The 12,857-nt window shown below is 41.4% G+C and overlaps 1 protein-coding gene across 8 annotated transcripts in view; it reads right to left on the minus strand.

Annotated features, from left to right (window-relative positions):
* Window positions 1–8,203: 8,203 nt before the first annotated feature.
* The window catches only part of WT1 (WT1 transcription factor), a 95,567-nt gene continuing 90,913 nt past the window's right edge, over window positions 8,204–12,857 (minus strand). For 3 of the 8 annotated variants that reach the window (XM_072864365.1, XM_072864363.1, XM_072864362.1), the window contains one exon: window positions 9,144–10,513. In XM_072864365.1, coding sequence (XP_072720466.1) covers window positions 10,392–10,513 — 122 coding nt within the window. In that variant the 3' untranslated portion in view covers window positions 9,144–10,391. Of the gene's footprint in view, window positions 9,062–9,139; window positions 10,514–12,857 lie in introns of those variants that run through there. The other 5 variants (XM_072864361.1, XM_072864360.1, XM_072864359.1 and 2 more) reach the window with 3 other exon arrangements.

A 12,857-nucleotide genomic window follows, 5' to 3' on the forward strand; every position in this document is an offset into this window, starting at 1 on the left:
CGGAGGTATAAATATTGGCTGGATTTAGCACTGGGATATGGTGGAAAACTTCAAGTCTAAATTAACCGTCTTCTGGTTTTTAAGCAGAAAAACTCAAGAGAGTCCCAGCCATTTCACAGACATAACATTTCTGCAGCCCATCTTGCACAAGGAGGCCTCAGACTCTGATTTCAATGGCTCACTCATGCAAGTCAAAATGATGCCCTCAAAGATACTTTTTGCAGAATCCCTGAAGTGCTTCATTCACAGCCCACTACAGGCTGCAGCACACAGGAGGAGCAGTTTTAGTCGCTGGTTAGTCAAGGGTAAGAACTGCCATGGGCAACAGTGTGCAGAGGTGGCTGAGCCCCAGGGACTGCTCCTCGTTTGGGCTTTGCTCAGTGCAACATCAGCACTGATGGTTGCTTAGGTGGGTGTTTGGGGCTGGGCCACGTACACCTGCTGAAGCTGGAATGTTTTAATTTGTATTCACAATGGCAAATTCTCCCTCAGTATCACACCCTATGTTCTTTGTCAAATCACAGCTGAAGGGCCTCTTGCTCAAGGAGCGCAGCCCGAATTCTTCTGACAACCAGGTTGGATTAGGGTGATTCACTTCATGAATGCCCTACACTAGCCATTGCTTTTCCATGCTGCTCAGAAGCATAATTTTGTAAATACTCTAAAATCCTACTCTCATGGGTCACAGTCATTTCATTTTGCCCTTGCCTGTGGCTGATTAATGCAAGTTAAGTTTCATGCCAGCCAGCTCAAGCAATCTGCACAGTGTACAGAAATCCAGAGTTTCCACTAGAAGGCAAAATTATTTTCACCATTACTAATGTTTTCAGAAAAGGTCAGAATTCTAAATGCACTGATATCAAAGAGAGGAATTAAAAAATTCAATCACAATAATCTTTGATTTTAAAGTACAATTGAAAAATCCAGCTGGGCTACTTATTTTTTTTTTTCTGAGTTTAGTTTATGTCTGAATAAAAACATTTAAAATGTAAAACAACAACCCTGCCTTTAAAGATGGATCTCTGCAAAAAGAGCCAGGAATGTACTAAGCTATTTCCACCAAATGGCCAAGTTAAACAACATACAATGACAAAATTTCCCCTGACTAAAAACAATGTTATACATTTCATGACTATTCACTACATTGCTCCTAAAGTGAGTTCATGTTTCGGGCCAGTGTTTCAACTGGGTCTCAAGATTAGCTCACCCCTATCTTCGAACATGAAATACTCATTCCAGACAGGGAGAGGAAGTTTAAAAAAGTAAATAAATAAATAAAAACCCCTGCCCTAAGTTTGGCTGTCACCTGAAATTTTATTCTACTTACACAATACACAAATCTTACAGTGTTAAATGCAGAATCACGTATCAGAGGTACTGGAATCCAGCTGAACTACATGATATACAGAATATAATCCCAATACGTAGACCTTCCTGTAGTATTGATATCCATGTGACAGAACATCCTCCAACTGTATACTCATGTGGAATAACTGGGATACTAAATTTGGAATAATCAGTGGAGTTTGAACCTACTCCAGCAACTTTTGGTAGAAGTCTTACTCGTATTAACTTCAGAAACACAGGGCTTTTCTAAGTAAGAGTCTAAGATTGCAGATTCAGCAGAGGCTCATACTATTAGAAGTGCATTACATTGTATTACATGTATTAACAAGGGAGATTAATGTTTTAACTGGCTGGTCTCAAAATTCATAGTTAATTGGGAAATTCAGAGTCTTTAGTGTTTTTTGGTTCCCTATAGTACCCAGTTCCAGTAAATACGCTGGTGCCATTAGAAATTACATTGCATAAGTCTCTCTTAAATAAAATGTTTCAAGATGTAAGCACTTAAAAAGAGCAGTATATGTTTTGCTGAGGCCATCCCCCCAAAATTGGTTTGCGTCAATCCAATTTTTTTATATGATTTTGGATATCTAGACTGTACAAAACTTTTTGTAATCTAATTACATGAAACAAAATAACACATCAAAGGCAAAAAGGTGAACTCTAGAGGCTCTTCACTAAGAAAAATTCAATTCCTTATTTTCTATGATATTCTTTAATGAAGAATTTTAGCTCTTTCTGAAATGCTCAAGAAAATATATGTTCTCTAGGCAAATGTCACCTTTCTACGCAGTTTTAAATGTTGTGGCTCTAAAGCAAGTATCGCTGAATAGCTAAATAACATTACCAAGGTATCAGCTGCTTCATGTTTGTCATTGTGGGTATGGAATATTCTCCTGTTAGCTGACTGTCTTTAACTTAGCCCAAGCTCATCATAAAATGTTTCGCTGGATGATCAGTGATTGACATGAAGGGAGCCCGGGGACTTCAGCCCAGCTTCTAGTGGCTGCATTCTCCACATGCGCAGCCACAAGGCACGAAAGCCAAAGACTGGGAGGGCAGGAAGAGCAACCTGTTACCTCCCCGCAGGGTGCAACTCTAGGACTCTCCAATTTGGATCTGAAGTACAGTGGTAAAGGCCTGAAGTGAAAAATACATGGCTACTGCCTAGTCTCTCTGTGTTGTGTAGCTAAAAGCAAGGCTCCGTCACTTGGGGCAGGAATATTTCCCCATCGGTGCACTCATTCGTTTTTTGCCTTTAATAGTTAATGATTTGTTAAGGAGACATGAAAATGTCTTCAGTGTTTGGTTCAGCTTTAGAAAAAAAGGGAGATTCTGAAAGACTTAACTATTAGACCCATGTGTGGTAGGTGAGAACTAAAGGGTTAAAAAAACTAATCATGGGCAGCCATCAAGCAGCAGAGAGTAGCAAACATACTGGACACAAACAGGTGATAAAAGCCGATAAGAGAGATGACAAAATTAAGAAAATAAAGAACACTGTTATAAAGATTTATAGATCAGCTAAAGCAGAGCAAAATAAATGATAAGAAACACTGATAAAAAAGAAATGGGGCATCAGCCATATAAACACGCAGGAAACTTCAATGCTTCTGTATAGTACTATGACACTGCTTTGTTTACACCAGCATTGACCTTTTGCTCCCAGAGAAGTTTATTAACCATCTTGGTCTTTCTTTGTGTTGCTTTACTCATCAAGAGAAAGTTGTACAGGGCTGATTCTGATGAATGGCTTTTTCAGAAAGTCAAGTTATCCTTGACTAGATGCAGATGGCCTAGTAAAAAATGAATGCTGCCAGCAGACATTGTCTTTATCAGTAGTAAAAGTTCAGCAGGGACTAGACTTCCTCATCTCTGGCCAGAGAAACCCAGCCTTCTGTTTCAGCACCATATCACATATTGTCCTAATGAATTCTTGTAACACACTGCAGCCCAGATAAATATGCTTATATTAATGTTTTTTGGCAGTCTGGGGCATGGTACAGAATTGACACAAGTGTTTGGATTCTGCCTGTAGCAGACACTAGGAATTTATACAGCTTAGAAATATTAGACTCTTGTTGGGTTGTTTGTCCTGTGCGATGACCTTCAGTATGGCAAACTGCAGCTCATCCTCCCCAGACTGGCTTCACAAAGGGGAAGCCTGCAGCAGCCACGCTGAAGTCCTGCAGCTCGGAGTGGGGTGAGGCAGCAGCTCAGTCACCAGAGGGTTTCATTCATTCCACAACAGTGCAAAGACTAATTTGAGATTATATTCCGGACAGTCCAGTGGACTTTCAGCAGGGCAATATCCATCGTGGGCACTTCAAATCCTGCTGCCATGTGACCTTTCCTTTCTTCGATTCTCTATTAATTCTTCCTCCTAATAACAGAAACACGCACCTCCGCACTTCTGAGGTAGTGAGCAGTGAGTGATTTACAGCACGCCTCTCTTCAGAGCATGAAGCACCATCCAAGGCAGCCTCAAGGACAGAAGGAGTTTGGCCTCTGAAGAAGGCCCCAGGCAACCAGATTTTTAAAAGCCTGTAATTCTCAATAGCTACCCAGATCCACTCGGATAAATGCTGTAATTACAATAACAGCACAATACCGTACTCAGGCTACTGAACTACATTTTGAGTTGTATTACACAATAGTCTTCAGCTCTTACTGCTGCTTTGTAAGTCCTGTAACGTTCCGTTGCAAGTTAGGAAATTCCTCCAGCTGCGGCGAGCGGCTTGGCTGCATTGTGTTCCCAGAAACACAGCTGTCCTAAAAGCAAGCAAACCTCTAGGCTGAGCCGTCTAGTGGCTGAGAGTGAAAAAGCTCTCCTGCTCTAAATACAGGTCTCTGTTGGGCTGGAGTGCTTGCCATACAGTAGGTAAAAACCTCTTTATTTGCCTTTACAATGTACCTTTACTGTGCAGCTAGACCTATAACTTAACCTAAAAACCCCAGCGATATGGTTAAAAATGTCAGAGATCTTCCTGGGAGGAAACATTAAGCAGACAAGATTATTGTACAAGCAGAGCATGTGCATGAGGACGCGCCATTTCCCAAGAAACTCTGGGGCAGGATTTTTTCCGGGCAGTGAGGTTACTTTTATTTTTGTAGTTCTGCTTTTCAACATTTCATTCAAATGAATGGGAGTTCTGGGGCATGACTCAGATGAGAATGAGCCATAAAAAGAAACAGCCTGGGAATAAATACAGTTGTATTTCTCTCCTGCCCCTCCATACTAAAGTGTCTCAGTGCCCTGTGTGTTTTTATAATCCCCTTGCACCAAAAGGGCTTTTTTGATGCTGGGGAAGGGCAACTAGTTTTATATTAGATTTACCTAGTCATTCAAGCCAGGATGATCAGCCAGGTCTTTCCATTACTGCTCAGCCTATTTTTGCAGATTAAGATTTTGGCTCTGCAAGAGTTCATCAGAACATAACTAGCCTGTTTCATATAAAAACCAGTGATGCTATTAAATTATATTTATACCTATGGGATAAGCATTTAGTCATCAGGAATAGAAAAGCCCTGCCTGGAACCATAGATTCTCTCAAGATTTTCAGTGCCTTCAAACACTTGTCCTTTAAAGCCTTATCTGCGGCTTGCAACTTCTTCGGGGCAGAGTCTTCCTGCTACTCCGTGTTCCTACAGCACCTAGCACAAGATCTGTCCATGTTATGTGTGTCTTCCAGGACAATATCATCTTTCAGACCATCCTCACTGCTCAGAGCCCTTTGAGGTCTCAAAGGCAACTTTTTTAGCAGCAGAAGCTGGCATTTGTGTTCGGATTGCAATCTATATAGAAAAACGCACTTTATTTATTTGATGCTCTGGCTTAGTTCCAGTAGCCATGCTTGTCTTGGTTCCCTCACCACCATCATTTAAGAACCTTACTGTGCTGGTGGAACCACATCTGCTCGTCAGCACAGAGATGGCCAAACCAAGCACTTAAAATTAGGCTTCATCATGCTGCTATTTGAAGCCACAGAAGTTCTGCCAGCTTTTTTTATGGGAATCGACACAGGCTGTGCTGACAACGTGAAAGTATGTAAACCTTCGTACAAGCAGAGAAGAACATAACCTTTGTATACTTTGTCTTTGCCTCATTTGAATCATATTCTAGCCAACCCTGTTCTTTCCTATATTACAAGTATTCTTTCATGAAAAATGGAAGGAAAAAAAAAGTTTTTTCTTTCTGTTTTTCTTTTGGTGTCTCTTTCTGTGCTTTGCATTGGTAACTTGCAAGAAGACAAGCAGCTTGGGTAGAAGTTCCTCAAAAACCTGCTTTTTAGCAAGCCTGCCAGGGCATCTCACTAGTGAAACCAAGGGCAGCGCTTACGACCAGTGCATCTGAGAGCACGCCCGTTTCTGTCTGCCAGGCCCATCTTCCTTTCAAACTGTTCTGGCAGTTTCCCGTCATCCCTCGCAGGACGCTGCCGACAGCCCTGGTAAGTCTCCCCCGAACGCCAAGAGCCGCTCTGCTCCTCTCCCGAGCAACTGGGGCTCGGAGCACTCTGAGGCTGTTGGCCCACCGTGCCTGTCCTCTGGGTTTATCTCAGCTCTACCCCCGGTTTTGTCACTGTATCCTTCAATCCCCTCTCTCCCCATAAAAGTGTCTAGCTGTCTCTTAAACTCACTTTACCATTTGCTTCTTTGACCTCACTTGGCAACTTATCCTTGTGTTTATTATTTGAGGTGGAATAGTTCTGGCTACATTCCTGGTTTTACTCTTAATTGTCTAATTTTTAGAATGGTGTCAGTGGGGCTGGGATTTGGGTTTGGGCTTTTTTTACCTCATCGCTTTTGTGACCAGGTCTTCTGTTTCATTAGGCTCCTTCGTGTCATCAGGACTTCCAATAACTGAAAGAATCCTAATGAATCTTTTATTGGGCCTTCCCAAATATTGCAGCTGGGCTTTCTTGTCCATTAGTGCCATTCTGAACTGCATACACTGCTTTTAATTACTTTTTTTGTTAATTGGAGGGGAGGGAGGGGGAAGGAGGATTTTCGCCAAGCAAGGAAGAGCTCCCCAGCTGAAAAGCTGAGTGATTCTCCCTGCCTGTACTTGCCGCAGGGGGAAGGTACAAACAGGGCTCAAGCAGGACGGAGCAGCAGAACTTCTGCATGTCCTCTGGCAGCATACCTCTGCCTGCTGGTTGCCTTTGTGTACCCGCCTCGCGCTCTGAGGTGTGGGGCTGCAGGCACCTTCTCGGAGCCTCTCGATCCGCTCCAGAGCCTTGTCGGGCTTTTGGACAAGGTGCTGGGAGCAGCTTGCTTACCATATTGGATTTGCTGTCAGGTCACACTGATGATGGGAAAAGACCGCACATGATAGGGTTTTCTTAGAGCCTGTCTGGGGAAAGGGAAGGAGGAAGAAACACTGGTTTAAGGCACCTACCTGCATCTTCAGGAACTGTTCCCAGTTGCTGTAAGGTTGGTTGGTGGAGCAGTGAAATGAATCCTACTGACATCCTGAAACAGATAGGCCTGGTTGGAGTGTCTTCTAAAATGAACAACTCGCCTAACCCACCACGGAAAGAGAAGTAAAGAACTACTTCTTTGCAAGGCCCCCTCTTTGCTTACAGGTATCAGCACCTGTCTGAAGGATGGACTGCCTTCAGGTTGGTTGCCTAATTGCAGCAAGATAACGTCTTTGTACCTCCTGTTCGGCGAGTACAGTCCGTACCCTTAAAGAATATGACATGCACCAAAAGTATGTCCATGTGGTTAAAATTTAGACATGTTAGCTCTCATGTTTTCCTAAAGTAGAAGGGACACTGCTGGTTTCACCTACCTTGAAAAAAACTGGTGCAAGTGAACCCTTGAATCTCAACTCACACCATCAGAGATCATGTTCCCTTTCCTACCCAACACATCTTGTACATGATGAAGTGACAAGAAAAAGTAGAATTGTTATCTATATAATTAACATTCTCCATTCTGGGGGGCTATGGAAGCTACAGGACAGGAATAGTCTGCCAATCACAGTAAGACATTAACCATCAGCCAAAATAACATCGGTCACTATTTTCAGTCTAAGAACAGAGGGCAGAGGCATAAAAGATTTGCTCAATTAATCGTGGGATTGAAAATTTTCCAGAGAGCTAAGGATACTTGTAAGATATAATAGAGTGCAGCCCCCTCATCTTTCATATGGAGGTCAAGCTCACAAATTCGGCCTGCTGAGCAGTTTCTGTTTGCCGCAAAATGAGGAATTGCATGCTGCAAGAACCAGCGTCTGGGGGCTGCTTCTGAGAAATTCATGTAGTAAAGCACTTCGATAAAGGTGGCTTACCTTGCTGATAGAATCCTGAAAACAGGGAAATGAAAGAGAGAGACATAAAATGCCGCTCATGAAAAAGACTGTAAAATATCTAGGAATAAAAATTATAAAAATCTTGTAAACATTTACCATTGTCTTCACTGTACTTGGCGGGTTGGGGGACGTAATGATCATCAAACAACAGAGTAGCAATAAGTACTTTCATTGAAAAAGTGACGACAGCAAAACAAAAGGACGTGCTCTGTCACTCATCAACCCACGCGTCATTTTTCGTAGCCATCTACCATTATTATTTGCCATGCAATTCACTAAGCAGCAAAACCGTGGCTGTAGTTATTTACAGGTCACTGGAAGTCTGGCCTGTGCTGCAGTGGAGTTTTGGTTGTCTTTCACAAAAGATAGTTTTATTTATGTTTGACTAATGCAGGCACAACTGGAGGCTGATTTTTCTTTTTTTGGCTTTTAGTATAAACACTCGTGGCAGCTCCCTATTTTGGGTGCAGACTGAAAAACAGATTGTTTTGTAGTTGCAGAAGACTGCTGGGTAAATCACAGGACATTGTTATTGCGACTGAACTTTTCTCTCAAGAAAGCAGGAGGAGTTGCTTTATTTTTTAATTCTGTGCAGTTTTATGTACACCATTCGCTCCAAATATTTGATGTTTGCCACACTTGTTATGAGTTTCTCCAGAGAGATGCTGTCTTTTGGCAGCAAAAGATAAAGTTGACTGATACAAATGAGTCACAGTACCCCAACAGTAATTAACAGTGATGCAATACCCATGCGAAAAAGAGGACTTGAAGAATTAACTGTTGAGTTTTCTTGACGATGCAGCTGCACTTTAAGAGAGAAAGCTCAACCCATCATAGAACTCCATTGTGTACATTAGAGAAAAAAGCTTGGCAAGATACATTAAAGATTTTTGCTAAAGAGATACAAATATTTTGCAAGGTCAAAGGGCGCTGAGGCAGGCTGTACTTACTTCCAAAGAAAAGCAGGCAGTATGACAAAGAAACAGTAATATTTTTTTATCTTCATTTTCACACTTCATCATCTAAGAAAGACTGTCTTTTTCAACCTGCTGAACTGATTTAAGCCACCCCAACTCTAAATTAACTTTTACTTAGAAGTCAGTCTATGACATCCTAATCTAAGAAGTTATCTGTGCTTACGGTTTCAGCGCAGTTCTACAGAAGGCCAGTACTGCTATTTATAAACTGGGTTTTACTATTCTATAAAGTTCTTATACAAATCTTACATGTCAAAAGAAAAGGAATAGTTTGGTAAGAAGACGAACAATTGAAGCAACTGTTTTATAGCACAATATGAAACTTGACACTGTTTTCTGCTGCCAGTATGATTCCCAAGTGAGATGGATAAATTGTGGTCAAGACCTGGACAGGTTAACTAGTGGTCATCAGTGCTGGTGGTACCTTTATATACAAAAAAAAAAATGGATACTATTGGACAGGGCATTTGAAATTTAATACCAGACATGAAACAAGACATCTGTTGGACTCTCATTTGTTTCTCTTTGAATGGGCTTTAATTGAAAGCTCAGTGAAAAATGCAGGTTACATTCTTAGTGTTATCAATAGTTTGTAACAGCAACAACATCAGAACAGTGATGCATCTAATATTTATACACTTTCTAATTTTAGATGTCTAAGAGCAATACATTATCAGATATATATATACACACAATTTCAAGCAATTAAAAGTAAATAATAAACCCCTCCTCCCAAAACCCTGAAACAATATATTTCCTTACACTAATAATGTCTTTTTCACATATACTTGACAAAGAGTCTTTTTAAGTTACTTATCTTAAGAGTAATCTGTTAATGGAGATCCTGGACCAGCCCCATTAAAAGTTCAGTTTTAAGTTTATACAGCTTGCTAGCCACATAACCAGTGTGGCTTTACATTGTAAACAAATCCCAAATGTCTACAATGATTGGAATTAGTTTTGTGTAAAGGAGATCTACGCATCTCATGATAGAATAAATTTAAACCAATACATTAAAAAGAGAGAGAGAAAGGAAGAGAGTTATTTGACAAACAAAAGAGTTCTGGGGGATCAATTATGTGATTATTTAAAAAACAAGTTAACTTAATGGTAAGATTCTTATTTTCTGTACAGAGAGGCTCTGGTTCATCTAGCTTCAGCTGCTCTAGAAACACGTCCTTTAAAAAAAGTTTGATTTGTGAAATTCAAAAGCAGAGCTTCCAACTTTAAAAGCTTGCCCTTTGGCAGTACGAGTAGAAAGTTTATCAAAAGTATCTCAGGTGATTGTTCCGTCTCATTTTGTGAGGATAGCTGTACTAGCATTTGGAAACCTCAGCATATGCACAGATGCAGTAAGCGTAAAGCTTACCTTCAACAGGGAGGAATCACCCTACCCACTGCAGGACTTAAAAAGGTACAACAATATGTACCTAGAAAAGTTTTAGTGAAAATAAAACCAGAAAACTGGAGACAGACGTGGAAGGTAAGCACAGTTTATAGTAATCTTGAAACTGTGGCAATCTTGCTTACTTTTTAACAAAGCTACAAATAAAAATCTCTTGAACTTATGGAATAGGAACTTGTGTAAGTCCAAATGGAAGACAAGGCTGAGCAGAATCCTACGGTTTAGTTAACTTGTGTCAAATGGCATGCGAAGACAGCTGCAGCTTTCTGACAGAGGTGATCGAAGATGGCTGATAAAGTTTGCAGTAGCTCATAATGTCCCATCTGGTTTATTCACTTGTTTGAACTGTCTAAAGGGCCAACTGCAGTTTAGTCATGTTCCTCTGGTGCATGTTGTGATGACGAACTAATTCATCAGACCTGGCAAATTTTTTTTGACAGCTGGGCCACCGGCAACTGAAAGGCTTTTCACCTGTTAACAAAACACCCTGTTATTAACTGGGTATACAGCTCGCCTGAGACACTGCTATTTGTTTTCTTTGTGCAGGGTTGTGAGGAGCCAGGCAGAGCCCCTGTCAGGAGGAAAGGCATCCCGGGCTGTCCTGAGAGGGTGTGGGAGTGCCCTCAAGTCCTGCTCACATCAGCGCTTTCTCGTATCTCCCTCAGCTGATTTTTAACAACAGCCTTTTCAGGTGACGTAGAACATTTTGCAGTGGTTCGTTCCTGAAGACAGGCCCTTACTGAACACCGTGTTGCCATGTCTATGCTACTCTCAGCTTTCGAACAAACTAGTTTAAAAGTCACTCTGGCACTCGCACAAGCTTCAGTCACACCTTGGACTGTGGTGCAGACGTACTGTTAGTCACTGTGCAAATTGTCAGTGACTAGAGCCTGACCTCAAGTCAAGGAGAGTTTTTCCAGCTAGTTCAATGAGTTTTGGCTGAAGTTCTTTGAAACTGGTGAGTGTAAGTGAATATGGTAGAAGCAATACAGTTCAGCATGAAGTCTGCTGAGCCAGACTGAAAGTTTCCCACTACTGTCTAAATAAAGTAGAGTCGCATCTATGGGAGATGTTAAAGGCTCAAAATATTCAGTATTTTTTCTAACATTCCCATGAGCATAATATTCACTAAAAATGACCCCGAGCAAAGCACATTCAATTTTAACAAGAAATGCCATCACCTTTTTACAGTTTAATCTGGTCTCTCAATTTTCTACAATGTTTAAGTGGAATTTCAGGCCGTGTTTCTGATGCCGCAGGAATGCTGATGGAATGCTTTCATTAGCTCAAAGCAGTGCCTGGTGACTCATGTTTCTTTTAGAATTGCATTTTCTTTTTTTTACCCAAAAATAGATGCAATATTTTAAAGTAGGTGCACCTCTGGGGCTGGGCTCTTCAGTGCTGTCTACACACCTCGTACTCTTCAACTCAAGACACGCTGGGGTGGTACGAGCTCACCCAGACACCTTCTCCTCTTCTTTGCCTCACACTTTGTGCATTTCACAAACATCCAAATTCAGGCAAAAGGGGATCTGGGACTGGCATAAATGTGTATTTCTGTTTACAAAATCCCATGCAATATATTTAAGGGGGGGGGGTGTTTAAAATCTACTTTATCCACTTAACATACATGCTGGCAAAAGCATCAACTATCTCACATGAGTGCATAAAACAGTATGGGACAAAATTGATCTGGTCAGAGCTACTGATAAAAATCACAGATTGTATAAAGTGGTCTTCTTTCATCTCAGCAGCATTAGCAACACCATCCTGTGAACTGATGCGAGTTGTCTATTACTGGCCAGTTTTTCACTGAACTACCACAGTAAAAGCAGCACAGTTTTGCTGTTTCACAAGCAATCCTGGTTGTCCTCTCGCAACAGGGGGCAGCAATCTCTATTAGCTCTGTGCTGGGCACAAATTACTTTGTACAGCTTCACTGTAAAGATATCAGAAATCGTATTTCCATTGCTAAAATGTATATAGATATGTGGAGTTTTCCTTTGATTCATTTTTTTGCTTTCTACAGCAAAGATTGCTGTCACAGTAAAATTGCTTGTGGAGACAAGAAACTCTGAATTTGCAGCTTAACAAATAGTTTGGCAGTTGACTGAAAATTAGGATGGAATTAGATGGGAGTCACCTGTGCTTTGCTTCGTCAAGATTTAACATGGAGCAAGTTAACTTGAGCTAGGTGTTTTGTTGCAAAATTTAGGGGTATAAGAAAGAAAGAGGAATAAAGCTACAGGGCAAGGTGGAGATGAAAAATCCCCACCCACCACTCGTGCTCATTCCCCTCAGGATATGTGTATTTTACAGTCAAAGGAGCATGACACATCCAAAACCGCCGACAGGAGCATCATCGCAGCAGCACGCAGCTGGGCTGCAGAGCTCACACAGAACCTGAGCCAGTGGCAGGCAACAAGCCCACGCAAAGGTCTGTGCTATGAGGTTATCAGTGCTCAAGTGAGGCTGCTTTCAGCAATGAGTGCAGTGTGGGCTTGGATCACATGGAGCAAGAAAGAACTAGAACGGGGAGATGAGTTTCACTAGAAAAAAGAGAGCAAGTTCTTCACTGATCTAGCTAATCTGGGATAAAAAATTACTGGAGTCATGACAGTCATGAATTAGCAGATCAGTTAGCAATGAAATGTATGGGGAATGTAGTTTATCCTGACTTGCTAGCATGTGACATCCGCTTGCCATTTTGCCTCTACCAGAATGTTACCTCTTGCTGATTAAGAAAATATCTTTCTTCATGGAAACACACACAGACCCAGGCCCTGCAGCTCAGCATGAGACTATGGGGAGAACC

Source organism: Ciconia boyciana, chromosome 6, assembly GCF_034638445.1.
Source record: "Ciconia boyciana chromosome 6, ASM3463844v1, whole genome shotgun sequence".
NCBI classification, from domain to species: Eukaryota; Metazoa; Chordata; class Aves; order Ciconiiformes; family Ciconiidae; genus Ciconia; species Ciconia boyciana.